This window comes from Lacerta agilis, chromosome 9 (assembly GCF_009819535.1).
Source record: "Lacerta agilis isolate rLacAgi1 chromosome 9, rLacAgi1.pri, whole genome shotgun sequence".
Lineage (NCBI taxonomy): Eukaryota > Metazoa > Chordata > Lepidosauria > Squamata > Lacertidae > Lacerta > Lacerta agilis.
Window position 1 is genome coordinate 37,482,873 of NC_046320.1, and position 15,821 is coordinate 37,498,693.

Here is a 15,821-nt window from a genome sequence, read left to right on the forward strand (position 1 = left end):
CTGCCTTCCCAAAGCTAGGTAGTGCTTTCCTCACTTTCAGAAGGATATGGGAGGGCTCTTGGACCGTGCCAGAGTCTCACACCTCCTTTCCAAAGCCCCGTGCCTCACTTACCCAGCTTTGGGAAAGCAGCATGAGAGCTAGGGTGGATGGGTGCCAAATTTGGGTCTCACTCCCTGCCCCCCATGCAACAAGGCAGTGTGCAGCCTATGGGTTCCATGTCAAAATACTCTTGCAGTCCAATTGGTATGAAAAATTGGACCACTCTAAGATAGACTATAGTAAATTGTTGTTTCCTCCTCCTTCTGATTGTGATGAGATGGAAGCTCGGGGTGGTAGTCCTACTGAATATACTTGTCCAAAGAGTGTGACCTTTTCTATATGATGTTAAACATCTAGCACTCTTGAAATGAAGCCCTGAATACCAAACTTCACTTTGCTTTCCCATTTTGCTTCTGTTGAGTTTCATCATTAAGTCTACTGAGTTATGTTGCTGAATTCAAACCTTCCTTCTCCACTCACTCAGTGTTCACTCACAAGAAGCTCCCTGTTTTCTTCAAAGCAGGATGCATTTATGTGTGCATTCTTGGATTCGACAAAAGTTCTTCCATCCATTTAAGAAATCCCATTGCGGTGGAGCTCATCCAATGCACCTGTATCTATGGAGGCAGCCTATGAAATACATTGAGGCCACCGTGATAGAGCTGCTGTTGAATTGCAAATAGACCTCCCATTTTGGAATTCAGAGTAGACTTCTAAAATTTAAATGGTCCGAAGAATGTATGCTAGAAACACCAAAAATAACTTCCTGTATCTCTTGAACCATCCAAAGGAACAAGATAAAACCAGCATTTATCTTCTTGATAAAGTTACCCTAAATAAACAGAGTCCTTTTTTAGGCCTCATTAGGACTTGAAGTAAAGTTAGAGACATGCTTTGAAAGTCACCTTCACCATAAGGCTTCCTTTTTTATATGCATTTTGAACCCCCAATATAGTTGGTGTGCCTCCAATTATTACATTATTGGCAACCTGTAAAAAATCATCCATCTTAAATCACTAGATCAGCAGACAGATGGATTTACCAGAGTATTTTAGTGGCACTATTAAAGTATAATTGTTTCATAATCTACACAAAAGAAACAGAGGGGAAATGAATATTTGGAGCATGTTGAAAGACGCATGCAAAAGAAGGAAAAATATCTACAAGGCCTGCTGAGAAAACTGTAACAGCATAATTGTAGAAAATAGGAGGGAGGGAGCAAAGGAAGGAAGAAGGGGGCAAATACATATTAGAACAGAGATATAGAACAATCATGTGTTTGTTGTAATCTGATAATGGAATGGGCAGTATGATCTATGAAAGATAAAGCAGGAGAGGCAATGCCTTTTAATTGAAAATTTCTTATTTTGTTTTGTTAAAGTTTAACACATCCTGTTTATCAAACATTCACAGTTAACATAAATGGCCTCCCCTTCAGTATTTGTACAGATTATTCTAGCAGTTCTGTTCATTTAGCTCAGAGTATCGCCTGCTTTCTTTCTTCCTTCGCTTCCCTTTTGAAGGGAATATAGGAAAAATCTTTGTAGCTGAAAGTGCACAAGCATTTTGAGCTTCACAGGCATATTTGAACTTGTCTGTGAGGAGAGGTGAAAGAGGCAACAGGGCAGGGGCAAGCAAAGAAGAAAAGAAGTAGGAATATCCACTAAAGATAAAAGATATGTGAATCTATAAAGCCCGACATATGCTGGCCCTATGAAAGCGTATTAAGTTATTGGTTCCTTTTGCTGAATGTAATGGAGGGAAACAGATTTTTTTTTTCTTCCTAGCATACTGCCTCTCATTGGTTTTCACATCTTCCCAGTGGGAATAAATAATACTATGTTACATCTTCTAAAGTACACAGGAGTGTTAATTAGTGTAAAGTGGTTGTGTAGTATTGTCAGTTTCAATATATTAACCATATCTGAGATCTGAAGTACAGTACTGAACTTTCTTGCTTATATGCATAATTACTTAGGTATCCATTTAAGTGAGTTTTTTTTACACTGGCCGCCAATTAGCTTCCAGGCCTAATTCAGAGCACTGGTTTTGACCTGTAAAGCCTTAAGCAGTTCAAGGACAGCCCCTCCTCTTATTACCTGCCCTGGGCCCTGTGCTCTTCATCTGAGGCCCTTCTTCATGTGCCCGCTCCACAAGAGGTCTGGAGCATGGCAACACGAGAACGGGCCATTTCTGTAATGATTCACTGTTTGTGGAACGCTGCCTCCAAGGAGGCTTGCCTGGTGCTCTCATTACATATCTTTCTCTATGAAAACAAAATTATATGAAATAAAATCCCACCATACTGAATAGAAATGATCAGCATGTTTCTGTACCTTAGATAGGTGTAATTTATGTGTCATTTTTTTCTTGCAATAACTAAATTCAAAATAGAATTTGGTTCAAGTGATTGGTGCATCTTTCTAAATGAAGAACAGGAAAGATCTATTGGACTAAGGGTTTTGAGCCAAGGATGATTGAACCCCATTGAGCTAGTCCTCTTTGCCCGGGACATTTTATTCATGCTTAGAACATGGTGAAAGAGAGCTGGATGGGCATATTGGAAATGTGCATATATCTCCCAGTCCTTATAATTTATTTGCATGTTTTATGCATTTGTACTGCCCTTCATCAATAGGAGGAGGTGTAGCTCAATGGTAGAACGCCTGCTTTGCATGTAGATGGTCCCAGGTTCAATCCTTGTCATCTCCAGCTGTATAAATTATATTGAATGAGTGAATGAATATGCCTGATGGTCTCTTGTTCTGCCTGTGTATGTACCTCTGTGTGTATGTACACGTAGAACTAAGGTGGAAAACATCTCCCTATCTTAATACTCTTTGTTGAGATGCTACAGCTACACCAATGATGTGAGTGTACACTTTTGAAGCGCCCTTGGGATGCAATTAGAAAAGAAGCCAGATAATATCACATTAGACTACTTTGTAGTAATATTAGACAATGGCGCTTTTATAAAAGAATATTTGCAGAAATAGTATCTTGGGGAGAAGATCGTTTCTGAAAATGAAAGTGGAAACTCTAGATGGTATAGAGTTGGAAGACTGAAGACGTGAAGTCAATGTGCATACTAATTATTATGAAATATCTAATTTACTTGGGAAAATGAGCCATATTCCTTTTGTACCTTGCTTAAACATTTGCTTTTCTCCTTTTAATTGTGTTATTTTAACATGGGCTTCAAAAGAAAGGTGAGGAGTAGAAAAAAATTATGAAACGGGGAATTAAAGTACTGTAATGAGCAACTGATCTCTCCATCGTTGATAAAGATACTTTGGCTGTAGTTCCCAGTCCACTTACTTGAGAATAGTTCCATTTAGTCAGCAAAATAATAGAAGCCATGATATGGAAGGAGGAAACAGCAGAGATATTCAGACTAAAGCGAAAGTTAGAATAAGAGAGAAGCAGAGATAATGGATAAAAAAAGGAGAAAGAACACTGAAGATAAAAAAGTAGTATAAGCAATCTAGGTCAGTAAAGAAAGATGAAATAAATGGTATAATCCACCAGAAACTTGTGCAGGCCCTAGGTAAATTGTGCTCAACCATTTTAGAAAGAAAATAACCTTAAAAGGACTGACAAAGTAGCTGATTGAACTGAAGGGGGGGTATTACCACATAGTTTTAATGCGGGGGGGAGTATATTAAGTTTGCATACGTATACACACTCTGGAATTAACTTGTGAACATAGGTGCATGAGGATCTGCATGAGGGTGAGGGTTTTTGGAGCTTGGCGTGTTTACTCGGATGGTGTGAACCAGGGGTCAGCAACCTTCTTCAGCCGTGGGCCGGTCCACCATCCCTCAGACCATGTGGTGGTGCAGACTATATTTTGAAACAAATAATGAGTGAATTCCTATGCCCCACAAATAACCCAGAGATGCATTTTAAATAAAAGCACACATTCTACTCATGTAAAAACACGCTGATTCCCGGACCATCTGCGGGCTGGACTGAGAAGGCGATTGGGCTGCATCTGGCCCCCGGGCCCTAGGTTGCCTACCCCTGTGAACCTTGTACTCTGATGACTCAGAACAGGTGTAGTTGTTGGTTGGTTAATTAATTTACCTCTTAATGCCAAAATAGTATTTTAAGTGATTTACAAAAGATTTTTAAAAATTGCACATTATAAAATACACCATAAAACAATCCCGTTAAAACATTAAAATATTTAATCATTAATGTCAGTGGTTAAAATATGCAATGAAATCATCCTCAGGTACACTGTGTCATGTATTTTCTCTATGGTCCTCAGGCCTCTTGATTTTTCTCTTTAGCTTGTTTAGCAACATGAAGTTGTTTCTGGTTATGGCCATATTGCTGCTGATGCTCCCCTTTGTTTATAAAAAATAACTAATGATTATGGATGTGATTTCCTTCTACAATACCAGATGGGCTCTTGTTTAGGAATGCTATGGTCACAATGATAATCTGTCACCCTGAAGCTGGGTGGCAGAGGCACAGGTATCCCAGGCAGGATCAGGGCCTCCTGCAGGTAAACCAGCAGTCTTAGGTCATCATGGGAACATGAGACTAGGCATCTCACTAGAAAAGGATGGTTTCTCAGGACAGGAGGGAAAACAAATGGCTGGTGATTCCAGGAGAGGTTAATCCAATAGCAGAGAAATGGAGCAAAGAATATGGAAGGCGGTGTTTATTACTGTGACAAAGGTGGGAAAAGAATAAATGGGCTAACCTTGAATTAGACTACCTGTAACATGAGAGTTTGGGATGCGGGTGGCGCTGTGGGTTAAACCACAGAGCCTAGGGCGGCTGATCAGAAGGTCGGCGGTTTAAATCCCCGCGATGGGGTGAGCTCCCATTGCTCGGTCCCAGCTCCTGCCCACCTAACAGTTCGAAAGCATGTCAAAGTGCAAGTAGATAAATAGGTACCGCTCTGGCAGGAAGATAAATGGTGTTTCCATGTGCTGCTCTGGTTCGCTAGAAGCAGCTTAGTCATGCTGGCCACATGACCCGGAAGCTGTACGCGGGCTCCCTCGGCCATTAAAGCGAGATGAGCGCCACAACCCCAGAGTCGGACACGACTGGACCTAATGGTCAGGGGTCCCTTTACCTTTACCTTTACCTTTAACCTGAGAGTTCAGTGCTGAGGTGTACTGAGTCCTATGCTAGCACAGTGAAAATGATCAGTGTGCAGGGAGAATGTTGATAATGAAAATACATTGCATGGAGACAGACTTTAAATTATGGAAGTATGAAAATTAGTTGTGTGTGCATGCATGTATACACACAAAGATACATTTTTGAGTGTGTGTGTGTGTGTGTGTGTGTAATCACATCACCTTGCTATTTTTTCTTGATTTTAAAACATTCTTTCTCCTCTTTTTTCTTGAACAGACCTCTGGAAATTTACATTTGTTCATGACACAGCTGTGCAGGCTCTGATTCCTTTAAATCTGTGTGCTGCAACTCAGTAATCCCCCCCAAAAAAACCTTTGCAAGCTATTGGCACACCCTTGATCTACTTTTTGTAAATTACAATTAATTAAATTACTGTACATACACCTGAGCAATGCAGGCCATTATTTATTAGTTTACTGTTGCTACTGCATAGTCAGAATGCACTGGTTTAAACAGAATTGGGGAAGTTAATTATCACAAGCTTTAGCTTGCTCTAATAATAAGTAACCAGTTATGGAGAGAAACTGAACATAGGTGTAATATTTTATTAAGTGGTAGGAATTTGGGCATGTAGTTGAATTTGCATTGCAGAATTTCGAGGGACTGCCCTAATCTGTTTCCCGGGTTGTTCCAACCAGTTCAAGAGCAGTAAAACAAGGTTATGTAATTGACATGTGATGTAGCCTAAAATAGTGAGTGCAAACATAGGCTGCTGTTGCCGGGCAGTTGGCAACTGCTTTGAAAGAAAAAAAATCTGTTCACTGTATAAGAGAGAACATTTTAAAATCAAAAAGTATAGCTCAGTTTTTAAAAATCTCACAAAATGGAAAAGTTTATGGACTTATTTCCCCTCCCCCAGTAAAATAAAGTGAGATTTTTTTTTTTAAAAAAAGCTTGAAACAACAGATGTTGTCAATTGTGATTTGTTTAAAAAATGATGAGTATTAATATTGAAAGAGAAATGGCATGATGCCTGTGTGTGTGCCTGTCTGTCTATGTTTTAAAACATATCACTTGCTGAGGATGGGCTTGCATTGTACCTAATACTGTTAAAGTGAAATATTATTTAGCAGTCATGTTTCACCACTTAGGAGATTGCAGGCATGCGGTGATATAACAGCACTGATTTAAGTAAGTGAGGTATTGACTTGAAAGCTGCCAGGAAAAGTTGTATTTCACATGCAGCTGGGTGAGTCGAAAGGAAAGGCTGTTGCTGAATTATATGGTTTTTGTTCTGCAGCAGTAAAGACTGCTTCACTGAGCTAAGGCAGAGAGGGGCAGATCCCTCCACTACAGAGAAAGGCCTGTTTGAGAACTAGATTTCCAAGAGATGCGTCCTCCCTGCCCCCAGTCGCCTTTTCCTCATTGATTTTCCACAGCATATTTTCATTCCATTCCACTGGGCAAATAATTAAAACAGCCAGTTTCAGAAGTGAAATGAGACCCAAAATAAGTATGTGAAGTTAATGTAGCCAAGGGGCTGTTAATAATGTTTATTTATGAGCATGAAGCAAGCTTATGAATGTGAAGAAATAATCTGGCCTTGGTTCCACCCCTCTGTAAGTTAGGAAGAACAATCTGTGGAGCTGAGTTTTCTTAAAGCCCAAATGAAAAACCACACAGGTATGCATGGCATCATTTCACTACATTGGTATCATCAGAATAAATCCCCCTTTTTAAAGTTCACCACCCATTCTAGGTATGTCCTAGGTCAGGGGTCAGCAGACCTTGTGGGGAGCCGGACTATATTTTTTTTGGGGGGGGGGGATGAACAAATTCCTATGCCACACAAATAACCCAGAGATGCATTTTAAATAAAACGACACATTCTACTCATGTAAAAACACCAGGCAGGCCCCACAAATAACCCAGAGATGCATTTTAAATAAAATCACACATTCTACTCATGTAAAAACACGCTGATTGCTGGACCATCCGTGGGCTGGATTTAGAAGGTGATTGGGCCGGATGCAGCCCCCGGGCCTTAGTTTGCCTACCCATGTCCTAGGTAATATATTCCCAAAGTCCAGATTACTTAATTAGCACATTATGCGGAAACATTACCCTAGCTCTGAAAACTCTACATTCTGTAGCCGTTTTGTCAAGCCATATCATGACTATTAACACATACCAAAGACAATTCATTCAGCATAAGGAGCAGTGGATTTTTATCCTGATTATCGGCTGTTGTGTGACTGCCTGTGATGTGGTTGTCATTCTCTTGGTCCACTCAAGGGTGATGTGGATCTTGCTGCAAGGGATGGGAAGGCAGGGAGATTAGTCTGCTATGCCTCGTTGTTGATTTATTGCAACATGAAAGGCTACCTCCCAACAGCCTTGTTTCGAAGTTTCCCATGGGCCTGTTGGAAGGTTAGATTTGATTACTTTGTGTCTTTAAAATGAACATAACATAAAAAGTGCATGGGTAGTGGGGATGTTACATGTTAACAGTTCAACTAAATTCCAGCCTTTTGAAGCATACAAGTGTGAGGAAAAACACAGTACAGACCTAACCTGACGGTTTCTTTTAAGCAAGAGCAGAGTTCTTAATTGCTCATCTGAGAAATCCTGGTCCATAAACTTTGACAGGGAATAATGCACCTGACCAGCTTTGTGGTTCTGGTGCAAAGAAAGGCTGATGTGAACATAAGAACATTCAAGCTGGATCAGACCAAAAGCCCTTTCTAGTTCAGTATCCTATTCTCGCAGTAGCCAAGCAGGTGCTTAGGGGAAGCCCCCAAACCAAATATAAACACAACAGCCCACTCCTGCTTTTTCCCAGTAACTCCTTCAGTAACTTTTTTCCTTGGTAAGCATAGTGCATTCAGAGGGTTGTACACCATGTGTCCCTTGCACCAATGGACGGGCACCTTTGTGCAAGTGACTAAGGATCCAGCGCAGACTGCTGTTTGAGGGTGGGGGGTGCATTGCTGATACCTCTGCACCACCTGCTTCTGCATCACTTCCCATACTGTTTATGGTGGAGGATCCCCAAACCCTACAGTGTTTTCCTTCAGGGAAGAGCAGGGGGAAGGAACTCATACCTGCATTCCTCTAGCGGGAGCATGCCACATGTTGAGTTCCAACCCAGGGCATGCAATATGGCTGAATTTTATTAACTGGGCTTTTAACTTTTGTGGGTGGGAGAAACACAGGTATTTATTTATTTTGCAATATTAGGATGATTCCATTAGCCTCAATTTCTTCTGTAGTGAATGATTACTGTGCTTATCTTGCATGCATTTAAGCCAGAGGGCTATGATTCACCTTTGGTAAAACTCAGAAAGGCTTTGGTCAGCATTGATGTGAGTCTTCTCACACGCATGCACAACACACACAGGCACACTCCCTAGTCTTCAGCTGACAGCTGAAGACGGCACATAAAACACACAGGGAACAAACAGACAGACACACTCTCACACATGGGGATTAGCACTTCCTTTTTGCTTATCAGATCACTCATCTGATGAGTGAGGGCACAGTCTGTATCTCCAGCATGGCACTGGGCTAAGCAGAGAAACTGAAACCTCTCTGCCTGACCCAGCACCAATGATTGCGGGGGGGGGGGTGCACCACCTCTGCTGCTGGCGCTCTGTATTTTCCTCCTCAGTGGTAGTGCTGCCACCAGAAAATTAGATCAGGGAAGGCTTTCTAGACTAGATCAAACCTGCAAGCCAGCAGTTCACCACCCCTGATTTAAGCTTTAATTGAACTCTCACTAGCCAAGCTTTTCGCATGTCTTTTGCCATTTTGACCCCATTCTGTACAGTTTCCCCTCCATATCCTTGTGTTTATAAACCTGTTAACTCAGAATAATGCTTTTTGCATTTGATAAATGAATTCTAGTCCATGAAAGCTGGGACTCTAAACAATATATAATGTGTACTAGGTCAAGGGCACTGTTGTTTTTGCTACCTCTTTGGAAGTTTTTACTAAAGAAGTAACTTTTCTGATTTTATGCTCTTCATTTATGAATTCTGTTCTGCTCTCTTGGGTATTGTGCTGTAGGGCTCTTTTCTTTTAAAAACTGTTTTATGATTTAATGTGGTGTGCTGCATCAGGTGCTCTGGAGGGTTTGTGTTTAAAAAGATGTAATAATAGATTGTAAACAAGGGAGAAATCCCTTTCATCTCTAAGTCTTTTTTACAATTGAATGCAGTAGAATATAACTATTTTTCTTCTTTTTTTCTTTTTTGTTAATGCAGGGCAACACAATTATTTATGTGCTGGACGGAATGACTGTATAATTGATAAGATTAGAAGAAAAAACTGTCCAGCTTGCCGATTACAGAAATGTCTTCAAGCTGGAATGAATTTGGGAGGTAAGCATATATCATTACTAGATACTCACTGAGCAAACGTCTTTTAAACATGTCTTTTCTTAAACTGGTATCAGTTGGATGGTCTCAGAAGTTTTATCCTGAATTACTTAACTAAGAAAGAAGTATTATACAAAAGCTACTAAAACCCTATTGTCATTCTAGGTTTTTTCCCTTTTTTTGAAATATGTATTTTATAGCTCAGAATAAGGAAGGTGGGTGTTAGATGATGACAGTAATTTTAGTGGAGTTTCACACAGCTAAGAAGATTAAAGCATCAGGAGTTGTGCGGTTTTTTTGGTGGTGCTGTGGGAACGTTCCAAAAGAATATCAAAATAGAATTAACTGAAAGAAAGTTCAAGCTATGTGTTATCTGCCAGATTTCCTGCTAATTTCCAGCCTAGTAATATATATATATATATATATATATATATATATATTAAAAGTGGGCAGAGTGATCCAAGAGGGTGGGGAGAGCAGGAACCAAAGGCAGACCACCTCTTCCTAGGCTTTTGCCAGTCTCATGCTGGCAGGTTGGAAGATGGTAGTGATGATGATGGGTGTCCCCCCCCTTTTTGCTTCCAGTTCTTTTTCTTTTTGTGGCTTGAGAGCAGTACATGTGAAAAGGATCTAGGAGTCTTGGTAGACCACAAACTTGACATGAGTCAACAGTGTGATGCAGCAGCTAAAAAAGCCAATGCAATTCTGGGCTGCATCAATAGGAGTATAGCGTCTAGATCAAGGGAAGTAATAGTACCACTGTATTCTGCTCTGGTCAGAACTCACCTGGAATACTGTGTCCAGTTCTGGGCACCACAGTTCAAGAAGGATACTGACAAGCTGGAATGTGTCCAGAAGAGGGCAACCAAAATGGTCAAAGGCCTGGAAACAATGCCTTATGAGGAATGGCTTAGGGAGCTGGGTATGTTTAGCCTGGAGAAGAGAAGGTTAAGGGGTGATATGATAGCCATGTTCAAATATATAAAAGGATGTTATATAGAGGAGGGTGAAAGGTTGTTTTCTGCTGCTCCAGAGAAGTGGACACGGAGCAATGGGTTCAAACTACAAGAAAGAAGATTTCACCTAAACATTAGGAAGAACTTCCTGACAGTGAGAACTGTTCGGCAGTGGAATTTGCTACCAAGGAGTGTGGTGGAGTCTCCTTCTTTGGAGGTCTTTAAGCAGAGGCTTGACAGCCATCTGTCAGGAATGCTTTGATGGTGTTTCCTGCTTCGCAGGGGGTTGGACTGGATGGCCCTTGTGGTCTCTTCCAACTCTATGATTCTATGAGAGGACTGTGGGATCTTTGATCTCCAGCCTCTTCCCACACACCCTCAACGTGCCTATGAAAATCCTTCTTTTTTCCCTTTCTGACATCAGAGTCAGAGATGAACCAGCTGCAGCTATTCCCACAGCCTCAGAAAGGGGGTATCTGATGTCAAGACTCTGTCTCTGAAGGTGAACCTCTCTGTCCATCCTCTGAGAGGATTCTATGTACCCTATATTCATTATTAAATTGAGTAATTGCTTTAGCAGTATAATTTCATACCTACACTATGAAGATACAAAAGTCCATTTCTAGCCAGGCCTCTCATAAATGTAAGGATTCAAGTAGAGCTGGGCCAAAGTATCACCAAAATATTTTCGTGTGTGAGGGTAGAAAAAGTGCTCCGCGTACCTTTGTTATTTTTGTGCGTGTTTAGCCACTCAAATAGTTTTTACCTGCCTTCTGTGTATCTCTGAGCAGGGGGAAGTAAAAGGACAGCTGTCGTCCAACATATGTCCAATATATTCTAATATCTTAACTGATTTCATAAATCACCTCACTTGTAGGGACCTAAATCAGAAGGAAGCATGTCCCCAAATCGCCTAAGCAACATCTCTTTTTGTGTTGCACTGCAACCTTGCAGCACAGCAAGGGAACAAAGGAGCATGTCCTTGTGCTACCGCAGCAATGCAGTTGTGTACTTCCTTCCTCTTGCCCCTTGCAAAGATTAAAGCTCACCCAATGTGAAGTGCTTTCTCCCTTTACAATGTGTCTGTGAAAGGGGGAGACTACTCAGCCAGCAAATCTTTGTTTTGACTCCACTGCAGAAACTGTAGTGAATGGAAGCTTAGGATGATGTAATCAGTTTGGAAACAGAGTTTCATGGGCAGAATGCCCTCTGTCCTTGAATATTAGAAGCAAATGATATGTAAAATCATCGGCAGCATTATCATTAACCTGCCTTTGCAACAAAACATATTTATGCTAAATGTATTCCCGTGGTGGTAAGCTGTAGCTGGCTAAAAGAAGAATGATGGTCGAGGGTAGAAGGGGGGGGGCTTACAGAAACTGCCCTTCAGTTGCACAGGAAGGAAGGAAGCTAAAGACTCCAGGCAGGAATTGGGAGGGGAGGGTGAAATTCAGATGAAGAGCAGGGACTGGCTCTTGGGAGTAGCAAAGTTCAGCCAGAGGGAACAGTTGGGTGTGGAAGCAACTGGGGTGGGGGGGGGGGTGGGGGGAGCTGGAAGGAGGATCGGCCAGTCTTGATTCTAGTAGAGACTTAAGTTGTTTCAACAAAGTTAGCAGGAGGGTGCAATGAAGGTGCTTACTTTAGCTACAGTATAGTGCCAGAGAAATTAAGGAGGGATGAAGGATGATGCAGAAAGATGGTTCTTTAATATTAGAATGCTTGCTAAACCTGAAATATGGTTTTAAAGAACAAAATATTTCAATTGCTCACATAAATAGCTCATTTCTAAATTTTATTGATGAATTGTATCTTGTTCCTAAGGTAATCCAGAAAAGAACTTAGTCTACATCTGGCATTTAATTCTTTTAATTAGCTCAAATGAACTGTGAATCTGGTGAATCAATCTAACTGATTCGCCATCTTGGCCAGTATGGTTAGAGTATGATAACTTTTCTAGATTTAGCAAGAAATTTGTGTGCTATTATCTAAACTTAAGATAATGTTTAGTTTCCATGGAATAATCTGGGATCAGTGAGAAGAAGACCTTTAGCCTGGTATGTACTTATAGGGTGTGTTATGTGAACTTCAGTGGAAATTGCATCAGATTTCATTTGAGCACTATTTGCAAAAGAAAATATTTCATTGACTTCAAATAAGATCAGCAGGGTATTCTATGTTTTTGTAGAATTTTGCTCAGTTGTTTGGTATTTTCATGTGAGATATATATTGCTAAAGTATAGGGAACCTGCGTAAGGTTTACTGAATATGAAGAGCATTACAGGATTTCATGTTGGAATCAGTAAGATATCTCCTCATAAAACAATGACCTCTAATTTACCTACTTATCTTCCATATTGTCATTTAAGGCATGTTTACTCTGGCCTATAATGTAATCTAAGAGGCTCTGTAGCCTAGAGCCAGACCACCTATGGCCATGAGCGTGTCAGTTTTCATAAATTAAGCAGCACCTGGCTGCTCTTAGAAGAGAGAACTGCAAGTAAATCCAAGTTTCTAACAGCAGTTGAGTTGGTGATTTATCATAAGGTGTTATCTTGATATATTATTTCCTCTAAGTTATTGCTTGACATCCAGACCTGCAATTGTTCCCCAACTGTGTTTTTGGCTTTTGGGGCTAAGCATGGCCCAGTCATCCTCAACCGATCCAATTTAGGAAACACGAGACTTAAATTGTTCCCTTCAGGAAATGGAAGCCCACTTATCTTGTCACATGTATGTCCTGAATAATTGGATAAATTCTTTGATTTGGCATCTACAGTGTCAATCAGAATTTGGCCAGGCAGTTTCTGTCACATAAGCCACTACAATGTCTTCCGATTAGTTCTTGCAATGTGTTCCAATGCCTTGGTGTAATATACATTATCCATCGGGCATCCCATCTTGCAATGTACAAGGCTGTTTGTGTTGACCCATTTGAGTCTGAATTCAGATCTAATTCAACCTTGGTTACCCTAATGGACGACCCTTATTGAGGCCTCATCAGCATTATGCATTTAAAGCCGTATCAAACTCTCTAAATAGTTTTTAAGGGGGCTGAGGGTTCTTAGGCCCTGTTTCCTTCATAGAGCTGCAATTTCCAGGGTGGTTTAACAGACACTACCTCTTTTCAGGAAAGTCTGGAAATTGTAGCTGGGCGGGGGTGGGTGGGTGGTGTAGTGGTTCCTATGCCCAATAAATAGGTCAGTTACCTGCTCTGGACAGGATGCACTCTCTCTGAAGGAACAGGTACACAGTACTGAGGTACTTCTAGATTCATCTCTGTTGTTTGATGCATAGGTTGCCTCAGTGACCAGTGCCTTTTATCAGCTTTGATTGCTAAGATAGCTACGACTGGTTTTGGTAAGATAGCTGTGACTTGGTCCAGGCATTGGTAACATCAGTATTGGATTACTGCAGCATGTGAGGCTTCCCTTGGAAATAGTCTGGAAGCTGCAGGTAATGCCGCTGTTCAAGGTTTCACTCCTAGCATTTAAGGCCCTGTACAGCTTTGGGCCAGGCCACCCGAGGAACCACCTTGCATCATCTACCTGGTAATAGTATTCTTCTGATGGGGCCTTGTTAAGAGGGGTAGCTGGCAACAAACAAACAAAAATAGGCTTTTAGTGCTGCAGCTGCAGCTCTCTGAAATCAGATTGAAACTAGACAAGCACCTAGCATTCTTGCTTCCGGGTGGCATCCGAAAACCTTTATTTTGAATATTCTTCCCTGATTTGTAACTCAGCCATTTTATAGTGCATATTGAATTTGATATTTTAAGACTTGATTTTACACTGCTGTGTGTATATATTTAGTTCTTCTATACATTCTGATATTTTTATTGTAAATGGCTGGGAAGAAATTTATAAATTTAATAATAAATAAATAAATAAATAAAGATTCTGTCTGTGAAAGGCAGAACAACATAATAAAAAAATGTATGTATGTATTTATGTGTGTGTGGGTGGGTGGGTGGGTGGATGCATGAGGTTTTGCTAGCAAGGGCACATAAGGACACAATATGCCGGTAAGTAGGCAATCTGCATTTATGGATCTCTTCTTTCTCATGTGGTTTGCTGGAGTTCTGGTTTCAACACATCTGAGGAAGCAGTGCAGGATCTTTCTGAGTGGGAGTACATGTCTACGTTGGTTATATATTATGATCTCTTTCCACACTTATTTTTCTTTTTTTGATTACATCCCACCCTGAGTAATCTCTAGAAAAGAATGTGAAATTATCCTAAATAGATAAACTCTCATTTTCTTACCCATTACTTCCTTATATATTTCCTTCCTGATAAATTTAGGAATGGGTTGAGAGTCAGACCTAGCTAACTGTGCATCTTAAAGCTAAGAAACTGAGACTTGCATAGCCAAGCATCTCCTTTCAGCTACTTCTTAACAAGCACATTTTAAGATGTTGACTGAGGAAAGTAATGTGGGATCCAACTTCTGCCCTGAATGAGCCTATATGGTCTCTATAGAAGAAGCCCATCATTGGGACTAGATGTTCTGCACAATATGTATTACCTTGGTCTTCCTTCCATGCATTCAGATCAGGCTAAGAGATCCTGCTCAGAGTGCCATTCTCATCATATGCAAAGCTCATTGCATGTCGATATCCCGACCCCTCCCGTGAATAAATAAGACACAAGACACCGTAAATAAGGTTAAATGGACAATAAAAGGCCACAACTTTATTGGTTCCGGATGTTGAGCGGTATTGGCTTTAGGCATTGGATCTAACTAGACTATATCCGACTCCAGTACGACGTGCTGGCAGTCCAGGAAGGGATAACCACTGTTGGGTGAGCCCTTGCTGCTGCACATCAGCTAAGGACTCACCCTGTGATCACCGATCTGGGGCGTGCCTTAGGCCCTGACCACCCACGGCTCCGGACACGGACACGCCCCCCGGACTCCTTTACGAAGTACCCTTCAGCACTTGGGGGGAGGTGTTGGCCCGTCCTCCCCCCCACCTCCTAACCTTCCTGACCTTATCCAATGCCTAACCGCCAAACCACAGTTGTGACGAGTTGCTACGAGGTAGGCGAAAACCACAAGGCGGAGCCAATTTGCCAGGTGGAAAAATTCCTACCAGGCCCCTCAACGGCGACCAACCGTGGTCCATAGCAAGGTCAAGGAAACCTAACCTAAAGGGAGGGTGGGAAGGGAAAGCAGGAACGAACGGGAGCCCAGGAAAAGAGGGCGAGCTCTGGCTGCGAGCCCACTTAAGTGCAGTGGGCACGCCCTAGCCGGCTGCACCGGTTGGTCAGCCAGCTGGGCACCGCACCCAGAGCTCCCCCAATAGCGCCAGGGGATGCAAGCATCCCCTGTGCACGTGGAGGGCTC

General features: G+C 41.5%; 1 protein-coding gene across 7 annotated transcripts in view; it reads left to right on the plus strand.

The window, feature by feature from the left end:
* NR3C2 (nuclear receptor subfamily 3 group C member 2) overlaps nucleotides 1-15,821 on the plus strand; it is a 133,633-nt gene that overhangs the window by 92,948 nt on the left and 24,864 nt on the right. For all 7 annotated transcript variants that reach the window (XM_033160369.1, XM_033160372.1, XM_033160367.1 and 4 more), the window contains one exon: nucleotides 9,406-9,522. In XM_033160369.1, the coding sequence (XP_033016260.1) occupies nucleotides 9,406-9,522 (117 nt within the window). The remainder of the gene's footprint in view (nucleotides 1-9,405; nucleotides 9,523-15,821) is intronic.